This window comes from Zalophus californianus, chromosome 11 (genome assembly GCF_009762305.2).
Source record: "Zalophus californianus isolate mZalCal1 chromosome 11, mZalCal1.pri.v2, whole genome shotgun sequence".
NCBI classification, from domain to species: domain Eukaryota; kingdom Metazoa; phylum Chordata; class Mammalia; order Carnivora; family Otariidae; genus Zalophus; species Zalophus californianus.
This window is the reverse complement of record NC_045605.1, coordinates 72,965,077-72,983,686: the sequence shown is the minus strand read 5'-3', so window position 1 is coordinate 72,983,686 and position 18,610 is coordinate 72,965,077. Positions and strand designations below refer to the sequence as shown.

The 18,610-nt window shown below is 43.2% G+C and overlaps 1 protein-coding gene across 1 annotated transcript; it reads right to left on the bottom strand.

The window, feature by feature from the left end:
• Window positions 1-4,382: 4,382 nt before the first annotated feature.
• LOC113914583 (L-lactate dehydrogenase A chain) lies at window positions 4,383-15,259 on the bottom strand. The gene is made up of 8 exons (XM_027579937.2): window positions 15,142-15,259; window positions 13,000-13,149; window positions 10,953-11,070; window positions 9,818-9,991; window positions 9,010-9,183; window positions 7,524-7,641; window positions 5,645-5,768; window positions 4,383-5,103 (listed from the first exon to the last, which is right to left on the bottom strand). Exons 2-8 carry the CDS (start codon window positions 13,123-13,125, stop codon window positions 4,939-4,941), a joined length of 999 nt encoding a protein of 332 aa, XP_027435738.1. The 5' UTR covers window positions 13,126-13,149; window positions 15,142-15,259; the 3' UTR covers window positions 4,383-4,938.
• Between the last annotated feature and the right edge of the window lie 3,351 nt (window positions 15,260-18,610).

Sequence of the window (18,610 nt, the reverse complement as noted above, 5' to 3'; positions counted from 1 at the left end):
ACTCTGGAACCCCAACGCAAGAACGCTCCCACGCACGACTCTTTCGTCAGTACGCAAGCTCCGCCCACCGCTGGCCCAGGCGCAGGCGCATTGGCAGGCAATTAATGACTTCTTGTTCTGGGGGGCATTTCCGAGTTTGCGCCCTAGCGTTCTCCGTGCTCCTGTGAAGAATTCTAGACAATCTTTATGAGTGTGCAAAGACGGATTTGGGGAGTATGGTTTCATTTCCCTCAGCCAGCCTAGGCCTAGGACTGATTTTAGTGAATTTTTGGAAACCCTCATGACTATAGGCTGATGAGGGCCAGGCTCAAGGCCCTAGTAGAAAAAAGCTCTCCTAAAAGCACCTCCTATTCTTAGCGCGATGCCATCTTAAGACGGCGTCTGAGGAGATAGCTTCCAAATTGCTTCCAGATGACTTACCTCTTTCTGAGGGCATGCTGAAGGGACCTGAGCCCCAAAGATGAAGAATTTAAGTAAAGGGTGGGCTTGGGAATGACCAACCTGAATGTGAGGAACGTACTTTTCGATGTACTTACCATAGCCTGGTCTACACATTTATTTGCAGGAATTTAAAACATTATTATTGAGCTCTGTAACTTCAGGATGGAGTACTGAAATAAAGATTGAATTAGGGACGCCTGGGTGGCTCAGTTGGGTAAGTCTCATGACCCCGGCTCAAGTCATGATCTCAGGGTCCTGGGATCATAGTCCTGCATATGGCTCCTTGCTCAGCAGGAAGCCTCCTTCTCCCTCTGCCTGCCGCTCCCCCTGCTTGTGCGTGCTCTCTCTCTCTCTGATAAATAAAATCTTTAAAAAAAATAAAAATAAAGATTGAATTAAAGTAGTAATGAAAAGGAAAGGCCACATCTAGTTTTCTAAGGGTGGTTTTATTTTATACCAAGAATTTATAACCCACGGAAGGGGGCACAACCTCCTCAGTCATCTTTTGTCGAGTATTTGCATTTGAATCCTTTTCCAATTTCTGTTTCAAAGTCTATGGTTTGTTTTTAATGTAGTTCACCCTGCTTAAAACCCGACCATGGATTTCCATTACATTTAACCAATTTTTTAAAATTAATTTTTTTATTAATCTCAGAAGTAGAATTTAGTGATCCATAAGTAAAGTAACTAATTTTTACCACAACCTGAAAGACATTCATGATTTGGCCTCATTCTAGCCCTCCAATTTCATCTCAAGACACTCTCACCTCACTCCCCTCAAGCTTCTCAACGGCTTTTACTTGGCTCAGGACTTTTTGCTGTTCCCTATTTCTAGAAAGTTCTTCTCCAACCATTCTCAAAGTTGATTCCTTATTTTCAGTCTTGAGCATAAAGGGCACTTCCTCTAGCTTTGCTTGACCAATGTCAATTACCACCACCTCCCCACGTCTCTCCTTATTTCTCTTATGGCACTTTTCACAAACTATCAGCCCCAAGAAACAGGTTACCTATAGCAGACAGGAGCAACAGCCACTGTTGGTCCTGTACTATCACTTGCTTGTGTGCTGACTTCCACAGTAACTCTGGTACTTGCACCTCATTTACCACTCAGTTGAGAGGTCAGCACTGCTGGCAGAAGGAGATGTCATCTTAATAGTGACCAAACTCTTGATTTAGGTGAAAAAAAAGGCTCTTCATTCGTATCTACCCAAGGCGCAGGGCAGGCCCTTGAGATCCACTGCCTGAGTGGGCTCTCTGGGTGGCTACAATCCAAGCTAACTTAATCATTTTGCTTGATTGCAGCAATCTAAATACAGAAGGGCCAAGATTTGTACATTCCAACAGCTGCCAAAGTATAGTAGAAACATAGTGAAGAATTCTGAAAGCATGGCTTTCAAGTCCTGATATTTTTACTTTGGCAACATGGGCTTTAGTGGAAAAGATGTTGATCCATCTACATGTATATATATGTATGGATATATATATACACACATATATATTCATCTCTATATATGTATGGATATATATATTATATGAGGATAACTATGTTCTGAACATTCCATTTGCTTCCCCCACTAACTGGCAACTTGTGTAAAATGGGACTAAGGCATACTAAATCCACTTCCCAAGGTTAAGACTAAAATGAGATCATATTACATTTAAAAGAATCAGGGCTTCTTGCAGAGCTGGCCTATTCTTTCCCTGGGGCAGGAAGATACAAGGTGATCCCGGAACACTTTTTGTGCCAAAAAGTGAGGAAGGTTTACAAGATTAAATCTAAAAAAATCATGAAAGATTACGTTAATAAATCTTTAAGCATTATTTTTCAGGCATGTTGGCATTGGCTAATTTATTGTATCAGATATGAAATTAATAAATGTAAATAAATTTTTTTAAAAAGACTTAAGTTGCCTCAAAGTTTACAAGAGGCTATGGCGTAAGTACAGGTTTCTATTTGGAGTAATTAAAAAGTTCGAAGATTAGATAGTGGTGAAGGTTGTATAACTATGAGTTCCACAGAATTAAACTTTAAAACGTGAATTTTATGTGTAAATTGTATCTTAAGGCTTTTTTTAAAAACCTGTAGAAAAGGAAATCCTATTATCCTACTTGTCAAGACTACATCATTTGCAGGGGTGCCTGGGTGGCTCAGTCAGTTAAGCCTCCAACTCTCGGTTTTGGCTCAGGTCATGATTGCATGGGTCCTAAGACAGAGCTCCACAGTTCGGACTCAGTCATGATCTCATGGGTCCTGAGTTCTAGCTGTGCGTCGGCTCCACACTCAGCCAGGAGTCCGCTTGAAGTTTCTCTCCCTCTGTTCCTCACCTCCCTCTCTCAAATAAATCTTAAAAAAGATTACGTAGTTCAGTCTTGCCCTTTTACAATTGCGACACACTTGGAAAAAAGCATAATTATTTCTCTTCACTAGCTCTCAGGAAGTAAACTGGTGAAAGATACCGGAGAAGTGATGGCAATAAAGTTGTCCTAGTTAACCTCTATTAATATTCAGGCCCGGGGGCTCCTGGGTGGCTGCTGTTAAGCATCTGCCTTTGGCTCAGGTCATGATCTCAGGGTCCTGGGTTAAGAGTCCAGCATCGAACCCTGCATCGGGCCCCGCTCCATGGGAAGCCTGCTCCCTCTCCCACTCCCCCTGCTTGTGTTCCCTCTCTCGCTGTGTCTCTGTCAAATAAATAAGATCTTTAAAAAATATATATTCAGGCCTGGATAAGGGTCACAGTTGTAGATATATTTTGAGGAAAATCTAAAGAAAATTTTTGAGTGGACAACTACCAGGGTTATTTGGTTTAAAATTGTTAAGTGCCATTGTTACTTGCCTCCAGAGAGCAAAGGTTCTTAAAAATCTTTCCCAGGCAGCCTGGGTGGCTCGTCTGCCCTCAGCTCAGGTTCTGGGATTGAGTCCTGCATCGGGCTCCTTGCTCAGCAGGGAGCCTGCTTCTCCCTCCACCTGCAGCTCCCCCTGCTTGTGCTCTCCCTCCCTTTGACAAAATCTTTAAGTACCACCGCTTATGTTGTTGGCAAATGGTATTTTTACATCCATGTATATAGAATGTCATCTACAGAACTGCAGGGTGCCAATTATGATTAGCACTACTATCAAGTTTTTTGTTTTTGTTTTTAAAGATTTTATTTGAGGGTGCCTGGGTGGCTCAGTTGGTTAAACGACTGCCTTCGGCTCAGGTCATGATCCTGGAGTCCCGGGATCGAGTCCCACATCGGGCTCCCTGCTCGGCGGGGAATCTGCTTCTCCCTCTGACCCTCTTCCCTCTGGTGATCTCGCTCATTCTCTCTCAAATAAATAAAATCTTTAAAAAAAAAAAAGATTTTGAGAGAGAGAGACATAGCGAGAGAAGGAACACAAGGAGGGGAAGTGGGAGAGGGAGAAGCAGGCTTCTCACCGAGCAGGGATCCCGATGCAGGGCTGGATCCCAGGACCCTGGGATCATTACCTGAGCCGAAGGCAGTCGCTTGACGACTGAGCAACCCAGGTGCCCCACTACTACCAAGTTTTATCTCATAATACCTTGGGGCTTAGTATATTAAAATTATAATGGAAATGGTACCTAAACAACCTAATCAATCTAGTCACATGCTTAATACATTAAGTCACATCAAAGTCTGATCATTAGTAATAATAACACCTTAAGAAAAAATCATTGCAGGGATGCCTGGGTGGCTCCATTGGTTAAACGTCCGCCTTTGGCTCAGGTCATGATCCCAGGGTCCTGGGATCTAGCCCCGCAACGGGCTCCCTGCTCAGTGGGGAGCCTGTTTCTCCCCCTGCTTGTGCTCTGACAGATGAAAAACAAAATCTTAAAAAAAAATAAAATCATTGCAGTGTTGCCTAAGAATACTCTAATGGGTCCCAATAATGTAATAATAACAGCTTTACTTATCTTAATATAATAAATTGACAGTCACTGTTCAAAAGAGTCACCGTTCAAAATTTATTTGGTATTTTAGTTGGTATGACACTTAGTTGGCTGCATTGTCTTTTTACATTATATGGCCATGTACACTATATTCTGACATACATGGTACACAAAGTAAGATCCTTTAGGACAGTTATGCACAATACACTCAATATTGAATTTATACATTGGATCCCAGAACGTGACTGACTGGAAAAGATGGACTAGGCATGTCGGGTGTTGAGGGAAGGAACCCGAAGTGACAGAACACACAGTAAACACACATCTGGTGTGCAGAGCAACCTCAGTTGTGGCAGTGGAGCCTCTGAGACGGTGGGGCTAACTTACGTTAACCAATTTAGGGCTACAAAGACAGGTATCATCCAGTACCAGGATATAGCTGCAGGGTTTGGTGAACCATTCCTATTTGGAACTTTAGGAAACTGACTTTTTTCTTAGGCCATTTTAATATTACTTGAGTAACAGATCAGATAATAAGGACAATATACACAACCTCCAACTAAAATCCTGCTATAGTCTAGACAGTGAAGTGGTACATTAGAAAACTTTAAAACTGCAGCTCCTTTTGGATCCCCCAAAGTGTATCTGCACTCTTCTTCAAACGGGCCTCCTCCTCAGAAGTCAGAGTCACCTTCACAACATCTGAAATTCCATTCTGTCCCAAGATGCAAGGGACACTAAGGAAGACATCATCTTTAATTCCATAGAGACCCTGAAGACAAAATGAAAAGTATTTTATGTTTTGAGTATGCATTCTGGGGTCTCCCAAAGACTTTCATTCTTTACAATTATGAAGCTTATTTAATACAACTTGAGAAGCAGGAATTCCTTTCCACCATTTTCTGTTAGGATGTTATGAACAGCACAAGTCATCAAAATACCAGCAAAGACTTCTGTTCTAAAAGAAAATCTAAATTATTGCCATTATCCATATCACTGTCAAATTTTTATTGGTAACATCTTAGCAACTCTACCCTTTTTACCTCTGAAGAAAAAATTTTTCTTTTATGGTCTTCCACCCACCTCCACTTATTATCATAGGTTATCAGGTATCTATGTGGTGAACATAGTATTCTAGCAGACATTAATCCTAAAGCTCAATGATTTCTCTCCAAAAAAAGCAAGTTGTGAGTGCACTAATTTATGTCACTTAAATCAATGACGACTAACTTAACTGCTTTCACAGAAGAATCTTTTTTAAAAAAACAGGAAATAATGGCATCCAAATACAATGTATCACTACACAAACCTACCTTAATCATGGTGGAAATTGGATGCACCCGCCTAAGATTCTTCATTATACTTTCGGCCAGATCTGCCACAGACAGTCCAATGGCCCAGGAGGTGTAGCCTTTCAGTTTGATCACCTCATAGGCACTGTAGGGTAGGAAAGGACAGGAAAAGGTTAAGAGAAAACAAACAACATTGTTTCACCAAACACATGCTTTATAGCAAATGCCATAAAGTTACATTATATATCTGAGTAATGTTTGCCACGTATACCAAGATATTATGTATAGGGATGTTCACAACAGTATTGTTAGTAATTTCAAAACCCCTGGCAATAAGCCCAATGCTCTCCAACAGGGAGAATGGGTAAACTATGGTACATACAGTGAACACATTCAATAGTGGAATATTACAAAACTGTCAAAATAAGTAACTATATCTACATGCAACAAAATAAAGGATTCTTTAAAATGTAATACTGAATTTAATAAACTAACTCCAAAATTACATATAGTGTGACTCAGGATTATTTCAAGCAAGGGATGGGTGGTAGGACAGAAAGATGAGTGGGAGAAGGAGCTCAGAACTCATTAATATTCAAGGACCAGCAGACTAATGATTCTAACCTAAAAACACAACACTTGGTTGACAGCTATTGTCATTGTTTCTTGGGTTGGGTGGTGGGTTCACAGGTTTTTGTTTTGTTTTGTTTAAGATTTTTTATTATTTCTTTGACAGAGAGAGATACAGTGAGAGAGGGAACACAAGCAGGGGGGGTGGGAGAGGGAGAAGCAGGCTTCCCGCCAAGCAGGGAGCCTGATGTGGGGCTCGATCCCAGGACCCCGGGATCACGACACAAGCCAAAGGCAGATAGATGCCTAATGACTGAGCCACCCAGGCGCCCCAGGTTCACGGGTTTTTTATTAGAGGGCCTTTTCTAAATCAATCATGATTCATTATTCATTTCTATAGATCTGAGGTCCACACATGATTTATAATAAGTAAATAATGGGGCGCCTAGGTGGCTCAGCCAGTTAAGTGTCTGCCTTCGGCTCAGGCCATGATCCCAGGGTTCTGGATTCAAATCCCATTATCTGGCTCCTTGCTCAACGGGAAGCCTGCTTCCTCTGCCTGCCACTCCCCCCTGCTTATGAGCTCGCTCACCCTCTCTGATAAATAAAATCTTAAAAATATATATATATATATATGTATGTATATGTAAAGTAAATAATGCTACCAAGCTGAAAGCTTCCCTAAACAATTTCTAACAGTTTATATTTTCAGTAAAATTATGAATCTAGACATTGTTTGAAATTCTGTAATCATCTGAATAAACAAGTTAGCTGTTTCTATTCATAAAGCCTGTAACAGGAAACTGAATTTAAAAATTCTTGGGGCACCTGGATGGCTCAGTCCATATAGCATGTGACTCTTGATCTCAGGGTCGTGAGTTCAAGTCCCACATGGAGTGTAAAGATTACTTAAATAAAGAAAACTTTAATAAATAAAAATTCTTATTCCTAACTGAATGAACCGTATGTGCTATTGAAGACTGAATGTGAAATAAGACTGACAAGCACTAAAAGATTTATCATACTATAGAGAAATATAGCAAAAAAAGACTGTTGCATTAATAAATTTTAATATCTTTACTTCTGTTTGTAGTATGTTCTTTAACAAAACTTTAGAAAAAAGCTTGTTTATTATTAAGTAATCTCTACACCCAACGTGGGACTCCAACTCACAAGCCTGAGATCAAGAGTCACATGCTCCACCAACTGAGCCAGCCAGCCAGGCATCCCTAGAAAAATGTTTTCCAACAAGTACTCAAATGCTATTAAACTTTCAAAGAAAAATAATATGTTTTAATCTCCTGTACTGCCAAATTATGGGATCTATTACCTGTCAACCACCTGTTTGTGAACCTCTTTCCACTGTTCCTTATCTGCATCAGTGCCTAAGTCAGGGTGCAGATTCTTCAGAGAGACACCAGCAATGTTCACTCCACTCCATACAGGCACTAAAAGAAACAGTACAGAATACATTTATTTCCACACGCCATCCAGCAGACCGTAATAGCACTTGAACCAATCCTAACGGTTAACCTGCTTCAAGTGAACATACTCCTTGCTTGCTGACTTAAGACCCTTGATCTGTAACAGCACTAAGTCACTTTCTTTGAGATTTGCAGACCACTGGCCTTAGGAAATAAAGAACAAGAACTTTCCCAGGCCACAGAGGCCAGCAAGTCTGTTTGAAACCGCCTCACCTTTCTGATTAGCCCAGCAATCTTTCAGCAAAATGTTTTCCTTTTAAGGTCGGACAAATAACTTTACTGACTTCCCTTTGAATATCTGTAGACCTTGCCCTCCTCTGCAGAAAGAACAGAGTACTCTTGCACAACTCCTTGGTACCAAAGAACCAGACCTTCTTGTACAATCCCCCTGGGCACCAAGGAATTAGAACTTCTTGCAAAACCTCCGAGCACTGAGAAAACTCTAACTGGCATCATTAAATCTGCATGTAATCAAGAATGTCACAGATCACTGTGTTCCCTCAACTGATTAAACCCCTTCAAAAATCTCTGGGCCAGGCAGAAACCTGAGCTGGGCTTTTAGACAAGAGTCTGCCTTCTCCCCCAGGCTGGCAGCCTCCTGAATAAAGCTCATATTCCTTTCCAGTCAAAACTCATCTCTTGAGTTCTGGCCTTTTGAGCAATGGGGAGCCGAACTTGGGTTTTGGTAACAAGACTAGTAATTTTGACCCATTTTTCTAATTCTCATTTCTTATCTGGGAGGATTATCTGCTTTTGATAGATGGTCAAGAATACCAACATCCTTACTCTTAAATTTTCATTGATTAATTTATATAAAACTAAGAATTTTCACCATATTCTAACCTGTTTTCAATCTATTGAGATGTTTAATCCATACGTATTTGAAATATAAAGATAGTATGAGATCATAAGGGGAATATTCTTGGCATAAGTAACTAAGAATACTGCACAAATTATAACATCTTTCAACTGTGACAGAATTTTTCTATCTGCTTCATTTGGATTGGCTGACCTTTTCAGAGCCATACAGTTCAAGTATAGACAGCTGTGATATCAAACAACTGAGGTCATCCTAAGAACTATCCTCTTATTTCCATTGCTAGGAGTAAAAGAAATTTCATTCCCCATTCCCCATGCCATAAAAAAATGTTAATATAAAAGTTAAAACCTCAACAATTCTTAACATAATTATACCAAAAGATAAGATTTCTAGAAAGCATCCCACTCCAATGAATGGATTATCTGATTTCAGCTCTGATTTAATAATGAAACTACTGTCAATATTTTACACAATCTTTTTGAAAAGAGAAAGAGAAAATAAGTTATGCTTACCACTGGAGTCTCCATGCTCCCCAAGGACCCACCCGTGACAGCTTAATGCGTGAACTCCCAGTCTTTCCCCCATTAGGTAACGGAACCGGGCTGAATCCAGATTGCAACCACTTCCAATAACACGGTTTTTGGGAAAGCCACTTATCTTCCAAGCCACATAGGTCAAGATATCCACTATGAAGGAAACATTTGGGCGAAGATACTAGGTAAATTATTAGATAATGTTCAGCTAGTCAAGATCCATGGCTCTGTACGAATCTTGATAGTGATTATGACCAATCAATATTTGTTAAATTTTTAAACCTCTATGCATAATACAGCAAATTCGTTATGTATTCAAGAAGTGTAGCTTAATGAAAATAAACTGCATCAAGAACACCTTATTCATACCTTTATCCCTTATCTAAGATCTTCTTGAGCAAATAACTAATATTTTCTTTTTTTTTTTTAATTTTATTTATTTGTCAGACACAGCCAGAGAGGGAACACAAGCAGGGGGAGTGGGAGAGGGAGAAGCAGGCCTCCCACGGAGCAGGGAACCCGATGCGGGACTCGATCCCAGGACCCTGGGACCATGACCTGAGCTGAAGGCAGACGCTTAACGACTGAGCAACCCAGGCGCCCCTAATTTTTAAGTTCTAACTACATTCAGGGGCACTGTATCCCCCTTATTATTTTAAACTTAAGTATTTTAGCAAATCCATTCACAAGAGGAAAATGAAAAATATGAGAAATAAATATGTGTATACAGAATATGACATATACCATCAGTTTTACTCGAGTTCATCTGTGCAATTAAAGGTCTCACCTGGATTGGAAACGACAAGCAACTTGCAGTTTGGGCTATATTTTACGATATTAGGAATGATGAACTTAAAAATGTTCACATTACGCTGGACCAAATTAAGACGGCTTTCTCCCTCTTGTTGACGTGCCCCAGCTGTGATAATAACCAGCTTGGAGTTTGCAGTCACATTATAATCTAGACAAAAAAAGGAACAAAAACCAGATTAAGGCCTTTAAGAGAACTCTATTACCTAGCCAGCAAAAATTTGCTCCATAAACTTTTTTTATGGACAGTTTTATCAGTTTTGTTACCTCCCCTATTTCCTTTCACACACAGGTAAATACAGATAAGTGCCTGTAATGCCACCCTCCCACCCCCAACTCCTCCTTTAGTTTTTGGCCACTTAACATGGAGGAAGAGTACATCGACACCTTCTTTGTATTCTGGTTTTAGACTGGAACTTTATATAATGCCAGCTGGGAGGACATGGAAAGAATCAAATGAGATATTATCCCCCAATTTTTTGCCACTTGAGCACATGCTCACACTCTTCCGTACTCCTATCTCTACTTTACTACTTCATTGTGATCATACCAGCCCAGAGACAGGCTGTTTTGTTTTGTTTTTTTAAGCAAAGGCAACTTTACATTTATCAAGCATGTCTTGCTTCTAGATACCCTATGGCACAGGATGGTTAACCCAGCCCAAAGGTAAGTGTTCAAAGATTTTCAAGTGTCCAAAAAATACACCACTTGTACACATATCCAGGTTTCCTGACTAGGGCTCTTAAGTGTGAGAGGCCCAAGAATATCTGAACAGGCTCATTTACCCTATTCTCAACCTTGTGTTAGTGTGTGAAAGGAAGTAGGGGAAGTATATTAAATTTAAATATTAGAAACAATGTGGTTACATATGAACCTGAGGAGCTTTACTAATTACATTCTAACTCAGATGCTTTCCACATTATGGACACACTGGATTTCCATTTAAAACCATTTACTAGAAATTGAAACTTTGATATAAATAGGTTACCAATGCAAAACTGTTCAAAAGGCTCTCTGATCCGTATAAAAAATAAATCTTTGAAGAGAGAATTTCAAGCCTGATAGAGAATTAAGTCTAGCATAGACCACAATATAAATTTGTTGAAATCAACCTTTGCCAGAGACAATTTTTGGTGTTCTAAGGAAAAGGCTGCCGTGCTGGAGATCCATCATCTCTCCCTTGAGTTTGTCTTCCATGACATCAACAAGAGCAAGTTCATCTGCCAAGTCCTAAAAGATATAAAATTTCACATGGAAAATTGCTACTTCCAAGTTTTAGAAAGGCATGCAAAATTTCTGTTATTGCTAGCACAGAAGAGTTCTGCTACTTTATTAGTATCCGGACATACCTCAGAGACAGGCCCCCATTTAAAAACTGACTCACAGATGACCCATGCATAGGAAGAAGTACTGATCTTCTCTCCTCACTAGAGTAACCTTTTCAGGAAGCAGAACACTGGATTGGCAATGGATGGAATAATATCCAGTTACATAAAACTGCTCTATTTACGCTCTCAAATTCAGTTTTACACATTGATTTTAGGTCATTATTCACTACATTAAGTGATTCTGACCAGTATTAATTCTTGGAAGTTAAAAAAGTGATATTCTGAATCATTCTTTGTATATCATCCATATACTAACCAACACTTAACAGTATTAAGATAGATTTGTGTATTGCAAAATAGTATTGGTGAAAAATATCCTTTCAGCTGAACCTGTCAATGTTGACAGGTGCATCTCAGACCAGAAGCACCAATAAGAGCTTTAATACATACACATGGGATGTGAACTGTTATAACCAAGTAAATTATACTAGCTGAGCTACAGATCTACCTCCTGAGTTATCTATAATATAATAACCTGGCAGTTACTCTTACATACACCCGAGTTAGACAGCATCACAGGAAAAGACCACAGGTGATTCACAGATGTGAGAAAAACAGATGGCATCAATTTCTGATCCAGTGGGAAAACAATAAGAATTGGTATAGGCATCCCCTCATTTTTACAAGTTTGCATTATGCCAATTCACTTTTACACAAGACCTAACATTAGTACCTGTTTTCACGAACTGAAAGAAATCCAAAGAGGATCTTTGCTTTTATGAAAAAAAGGCAAAAAGCAGAAATAGCATTCAGTGTTTGTTCTATAGTGAGCCCTCAGAGAAGTAGCATACATCCTAGGTACCACCAAGCTCCTTCCCCAGGGAACTCTACTCAGCATCTCAATATCAAGCTACCATAGCTTTGAACTGTGTGAGCATCTGTACTTTATTTTGTGCATCTGTTAGCAAGATGTGTCCTGAAGTATCAGAAAAGCCTAAGGTTATTTTTCTTGGGTCTGGGAATGCTCAAAAAATTTTCCATATAAATTAATGGTAACTGTCTCTTCACTTTATACCATTTTGGCTTCGGAAAAGCTTCATAGGAATGCTCTCCTTTAGGATAGTGGGGGAAACCTTTACACTATGTGGCCCCTTCTAACACCACATATAAAGCAACATGTGTTGTTACCCAACCTCTACATAGCTCTTTTCTGCCTTCGGTTCCTAATTTCAGTCCTTTCCTGTTCAAAACCCAGAATTAATCATTTCACTCCCTTATTGGGAACTCCAAATCTAAATTTGAAATATTTTATCATAAGCTGCCTCAATTTTTTTTTTTACATAAACCAGGCTTGACTACTGTAAAATGTGTTCTTTATTCATTCACAAATTCTTTCTAACTAAATTTTAGCTCCATAATTGGTACCAAAATTACTATTCAAGGTGGGGATTTTTGTGGGATAGAGACTTAAGATTTCCCACATTTAGTGTGATTTTAATTTTACCAAATGTCTGATTTTCAATTCAACAATTATTTTAAAATAACTTTTATTCGTATCCGGACATACCTCGAAGTAGAGACAGGCCCCCATTTGTAGGCAATTCATGCGTATTAATATGGCACAGTGAATTTAAGAAACTGTGTCACCTGCCTAACAACTTTTTCTTTCTAGTTCAGATACCTTTTTGGTATGGCATCACATTTCTAAAGTTTGTTCCACAGAAAGTTCTTTGAGTGCGTGAACCTGAGTATTTTTTTATACAATGTGATAATGCAATTCTTGGAGGAGTGGGGGGATGCGTGGCTTCCAGAAAGATGGGGTCTCACTTACCTTCATTAAGATACTGATGGCACAAGCCATGCCAACAGCACCAACCCCAACAACTGTGATCTTATTCTGGGGGGTATGTTCTTCCTTAAGAAGATTCTGAATCAGCTGATCTTTGAGAGTTGCCATTTTGGACGTAGAACCAAAAGGAATCTATGGGGGGGAAAACACGCACAGTCACTACATCTTCTTTAAATTAATGCTATTGACCAAAAGTTGTTCCAGAAGAGCTTATTTTACTTCTGGGATGCTTGCCACTTAAAAAGGGGGAAGGAAAAAAACTAAAGATGGCCAAAGGAATGCTGAAAGATCTAATGCCAGGGTCTGGTCTGCCTAGGATCTTGGTGTAAAGGATCTCACCTTGGCGTGGAAAAATAATACTGACGTTTGGGTGTAAGTATAGCTTCCGGACGACTCACTCATCTTGACTTATTAACCCCAAGCGGGGCCGACTTTCCTCACACAAAATCACTGTGAGCTGCCTGCTCAGCTCTACTCCAGTCACCAGGGTTCCCGCCAAACCCTCAAACGGAGGAACGCGCGAAAAGCTGCTTTAACTGCCTCACGAAACGACCCAGTCGGCGTAGGACGCGCATAAAGCTCTGCTCATGCGCACTCACTCCTTCCTCCAGCCCCAGAAGGATGGGCGGAGATCAGAACAGCTCAGCAGCAGCTCCTGGGTTACCGCCCCTCCCCCACCTTGCCCTGCTCAGGGCTTGCGCGCATGCTCATTTCCAAGCAGTGGGAGGGGACAAGAGTAGAGTCAGGACGGCGGCTTTCCCGAGTTGGGCACTGGCGCCGACCGCGGCGGGCTGGGAAGCCCCGCCCATGAGCGGAAATGATTGGGAATTAGCGTGCTCTTAGGGTCACACGGAGCCAGCCCCGAGGCGGACTTTAGACCTAACTAGTGCCCCTGCTGGTTGCCTCCCTGGCCTCGCGCGCGGCCACAGCCAGACTTTAAATCGCCTCCTGTGGCTTCTACCGTGATCGATGTTGCAAAGGCGTGAGGCCCCGTAGGAGGAAGTTTTGTCAAGACAGGAAGTGCAAAAATAGCTGCAGAGGCCTGGAGCCCTAAAGTTTATAACAGATACTTGGTGGAATCCTCCATTTCCAGAGCCGGGGAGGAGGCCTTCGCTCTGCTAATCCAACCCTGCACTGCATTTACCAGGAAGATTATCACAGGTTGCATCCCAAAGCGCCACGTCTAGTCTTGAGTTCCAAAAGGACAAAAATACCCAAGAGGACTTCCAGGCAGGCAGCCCAGAGTTACCAAGCTGGAATCGGGTCTCTCCTTACAAATCAATGCTATTTCTAGACCTGGCTTCACCAAAACCTAAGCCCTGGGATCCAGCGCTCCCTTCAATGTGGGGGACACGGGTGAGGGAGGAGCCCTACAGAAAGAGGGTCTACTCCCCAACTCTGCCACCACTCTGTGACCTCTGAGTTGCACTAACCTTCTCCCAGCTTTAGGTTCCCCCATTTCTCAGAACGAGCGGATGGTACCGGATATCCTACTCTCAAAATACCATCTGCGATGCATGAGGGCTGAGACTCTTCCTGCTTCATCTCTGCATGCATCTTGCCTAGCGTAGCACCCGATACATCAACTGCAGCTTAGTAAGTGTAATTTGCGCCAAGAGCGCCCTATAATCAGACAGCAGCCCCTCTGTGGAGTCCACCTCTCGAGAGTCCCAGGGTTAAAAAAGCGACCCGAGCAGCGCTCCCCGGCTTTCAGACCTCCTCCCTCTTCCCCCACCCCCGACTGCTGAGGCTTTTCGGAAACCGGACCTCGAGTACTGCGCCGTTCGCCTATTTTAAGCCCAGGGGTATGTCCCACCCTTCAAATCTGTCAGATCCTTGTTTTCTGCATCTACCTGGGCTTTCGACCACAGATAGCTGCGGCCACCTCGGTTCCCCAGCCCGACCAGAGGCCGCGGTGCCCGCTTAGAGCAAAAGCGGAGTGCGGCGGGTTCCCGAGCCCACGCATGGCGTGGGCCACCGCCCAGGGATGCAGACTCTGCCTCCACCCCGCCACCCCCACGCCCCGGACGCTGAGACCCCTTCGCGGGCAGCACGAGCTAGCAAATCCAGAGGTAGCTCGCTCTCCTGACCCTCCAGCTCAGCGCGCTTGGAGCCCGACCGTACCGGGAGTGCACGTCGGGCGGGCGGCCGTCAGCGGCGCGCGAGGTTGAATCCGGACTCGGCGGCAGCGGCTCCGACACTTGGAGCGGAGCGCGGGAGGGGCCTTAAATGGAACCGGGAGGCTGACGTCAGGGGGGAGCCGGGCGGACGTGCTGGAACCCACGTGTGGGTCGGGCTAGGGGCGGGCTCCGAGCCGGGCGGGGCAGTGGAGAAGCTTAGGCGGCGCGCGCAGCGCGACCGCGGACCGGCCGACAGACCCATGTGCGTCCGGAGATCTAAGGGGCTGCCAGAGCCACGCTAGCTACCTCTGGCCACAAAAGCCCAGGCCAGTCAAGCCGACCTTAGGAAGGGCTTAATCGGAATCTTCACTGCTGTTTCCCATTGCCCAGAACAGCTTCTGGCACGCAGGCGCTCAACAGTTTGTTGGAAAGGAGGGAATGCCTAGCACAGCGTCATTCTGACCTTACCCAGGTCGAGTGACCTCCAAAACTTGTCGCTGCGTCGCGCACCTGCTGCTAAACCTTCTAAGTCCCCCAACTCGGCTCTAGCCTTCTTTGGTGCTGGTTCCTTTGCCTAGCCTGCTTCCTCCCCTATACCTTCTTTAAAACTTACCTATCATCTGGTACCACACACACACACACACACACACACACACACACACACACACACACACACACACACACACACACACACACACACACACACACACACACACACACACACACACACACACACACACACACACACACACACACACACACGGTATCTCCCATGTCTCAGCATCTGCGGAGCTGTGCCTCCTTCAAACAGCCTTGCATTCGTGATGTGTGTCACTCTGCTCTCAATCTACTTCCTACTTCCTCCTTTGCACCGGGGACCAACGTAGTGCCCAGTTCTGAGGAAGACCCGTAATTATTGGTTTCTTAGTTGAAGGGAATATAACATGCTAACCTCAGTTCCAGAAAAGCAGGGCATCTCTCTAGCACGTCCTAACAGTTTTCTAATCGCTCTAGGAGGCCCAGCCACCTAGGCTCTCACCTCAAACACACAGCTGGACCAGCTGAAGGCCAACCACAGATTCTCCATTGTTTCTCAGGGCAGGGCTGATTGCAATATTGCCTGTGGTTACTCAGTTTTTGCAACAATGTCCTCATTCAGTCAGGGCTGGGCGCCTGCCTACTTATCAGATGTGACCACAGCTGCTGGCAGGAGGGCAGAGCTCAGAGAATAGAAGGTAGGCTGGGGAGACAGGTTAAGAACTGGAATGACCTCTAAAGGTAATCTAGGCAGAAAGTTTTCAGCCCCCTAAATTAAGGCACCTAACAGCTCCCTCCAAGCACAGCTTCCTTCTTCCTTTGAGAAGGAAGGCGCACCCAGACGCACCTTCAGCTGATTCTTTAGGACTGACTCCAAAGCCTATGATTTTTTTCTGTACAGGACGTTGCCCCATCTCCACCCCTCACCCCTGTCTCCACAAAAGTCACATTATGGAGGGGGCCCAGCAAGTCCTAGGCTCAGAAAGTTTCATTTTCAGTGACAGATAGTAGATGTCACTGGGTGTCCCTGCCTGTCTGCTGAGTCTTCTCCTGCCCTCAGACTGGTACTTACACCATCTGCACTCCTGCTTTGCAAGCCTTTAGACCTGGACTGGAGTTTACACCACCTGCTGTCCTGGGTTTCCAGCTTACAGATGGCTGATCTTGGGGCTTCTCAGCCTCCATAATTGCCTGAGCCAATTCTTTATAATAAATCTTGTTATATCTCCTATTGGTTCTGTTTCTCTGGAGAACCCTAATCTGGTCCAAACAGAAGAATTTCTGTACAAAATCCAAGCAGAATGTGGGACCCATGGGATGGGTCAGAAAAACACTGTTTCAGAGGACAGAACAGACTTCTCCAACCTAACCAAGGGTTCTTCAAGGATGGCCCCTTTAAAAGGGAACATCTCACAAAGAGGTGGCTTGACCAGGGGACAGGGTGGCCTCACAGAATGGGTAGTGCTCAGCAACCAATATAAGATTTTCCTAAAATGGACCTGGCCAAAGAATAGTGTCCACCCAAAATACAGTGCTGAGTCATTCCTTCAGTAAGTATTTGTTACACTCCTCCTCAAGAAAGTTCAATGGCTCTTCATTCGAGGGCCTTAAGAATAAAATCCAGGGGTGTCTGAGTGGCTAACTCGGTGGAGCATCTGCCTTCTGCTTGAGTTGTGATCCTGGAGTCCTAGGATCAAGGCGCATGTCAGAGCTCCCTGCTCAGCAGGGAGCCTACTTCTTCCTCCACACCCCGCCCCCCCGCTTGTGCTTTCTCTTCCTAGCTCTCTCTCTCAAATAAATAAATAAAATCTTTAAAAAATAATAATAATAAAATCCAAATTCCTTGGAGGGCACCCTAGGCCCTCAATGATGCAGTGCCCACATCCCCTGTCTGAAGATAACTATTTTCCTGCATGCTTCCTACATGCCAGTCCTAAGGCTCCTTACTACCTTCCCCAGATATGCCATGTACTTCCACCCAGGCGGTTCCTTCAACCTGCATGTTCTCCACCTTGCCGCCATCCCTGCCCTCCCAAAACCCACAGACTCATAGATCAAATGCTTTGCCTGAGCTTTATATTAAACTAATTCTTATTGCTGCTCCTCTTTTCCTCACTAGATTATGAGCTCCTCATGGACAGAAGAAACTTTCTCCTTTATCTCCACACTCCCAGCACATATGTTTATTTGTTTTATAAATATATTTTGAATTACATGTCTGCTATGCAAAGGGCACTATGCTAGGTACTGGGGATATAACAATGAATGAGACAAATGTATAAGTCTTCAAAGACTATACCGTTTAATGGGGGAGACCAACAGCATTCCCCTCTATGGTTAAAATGTAAGATAGAATATAAGACTACTTCAGAAGAGGTAGAAAAAAATTACTCTAGCATTCAGAAGAGAGAAGCGTCCTTTGGCCAGGAATATCAGAGAAGGCTTCTTGGGAGAGGCAGCATCTGAGCTTAGCCCAGAAAAAGACTTCAATTGCTGAAGATCAGATGTTGAGAAAGCAGAGAATGCAGTGTGAGCAAATGCATGGAGGCAGGAAATTCGAAGTGTGTCTGGTGAATCTTCAGCTTTAAATGCCAGGCTATGAAATGTGGGTGTTTTTGTTGTTTTTTGGTGGTCGGTAGAAGTCATAGATGTTTTGGGAGAATGGGAGAGATAGAGTGAAAGCAAGGTAGTTGCAATGTCATGGAAAGCAGGGCAGGGTGGGGCGACACACCTTGTTTTATAATAATACACAAGAAGCTCAGAACATATACAGCTCCAACCACAACTGCATAGAACATTCACTTCCCTGACACACCCTACACAGCCCCGCAGCCCCTCTTTTTTTCACCTTTTCCTTGTTTGCAAAACTGATGGCTTTCCTGAGTTGTGGAGCCCAAGATGCAGACGGTCTCATCAGTCTCTGTCCCTGACAGTCT

Excerpts from the sequence above, each read along its gene's own strand:
- LOC113914583 (XM_027579937.2), bottom strand. The coding sequence starts at position 13,125 with ATGGCAACTCTCAAAGATCAGCTGATTCAGAATCTTCTTAAGGAAGAA. Across the intron at positions 9,992-10,952 it reads AAAAATTGTCTCTGGCAAAG|ATTATAATGTGACTGCAAAC; the intron begins GTTGATTTCAAC and ends TTTTTTGTCTAG. Across the intron at positions 5,104-5,644 it reads CAATTTCCACCATGATTAAG|GGTCTCTATGGAATTAAAGA; the intron begins GTAGGTTTGTGT and ends TTTTGTCTTCAG.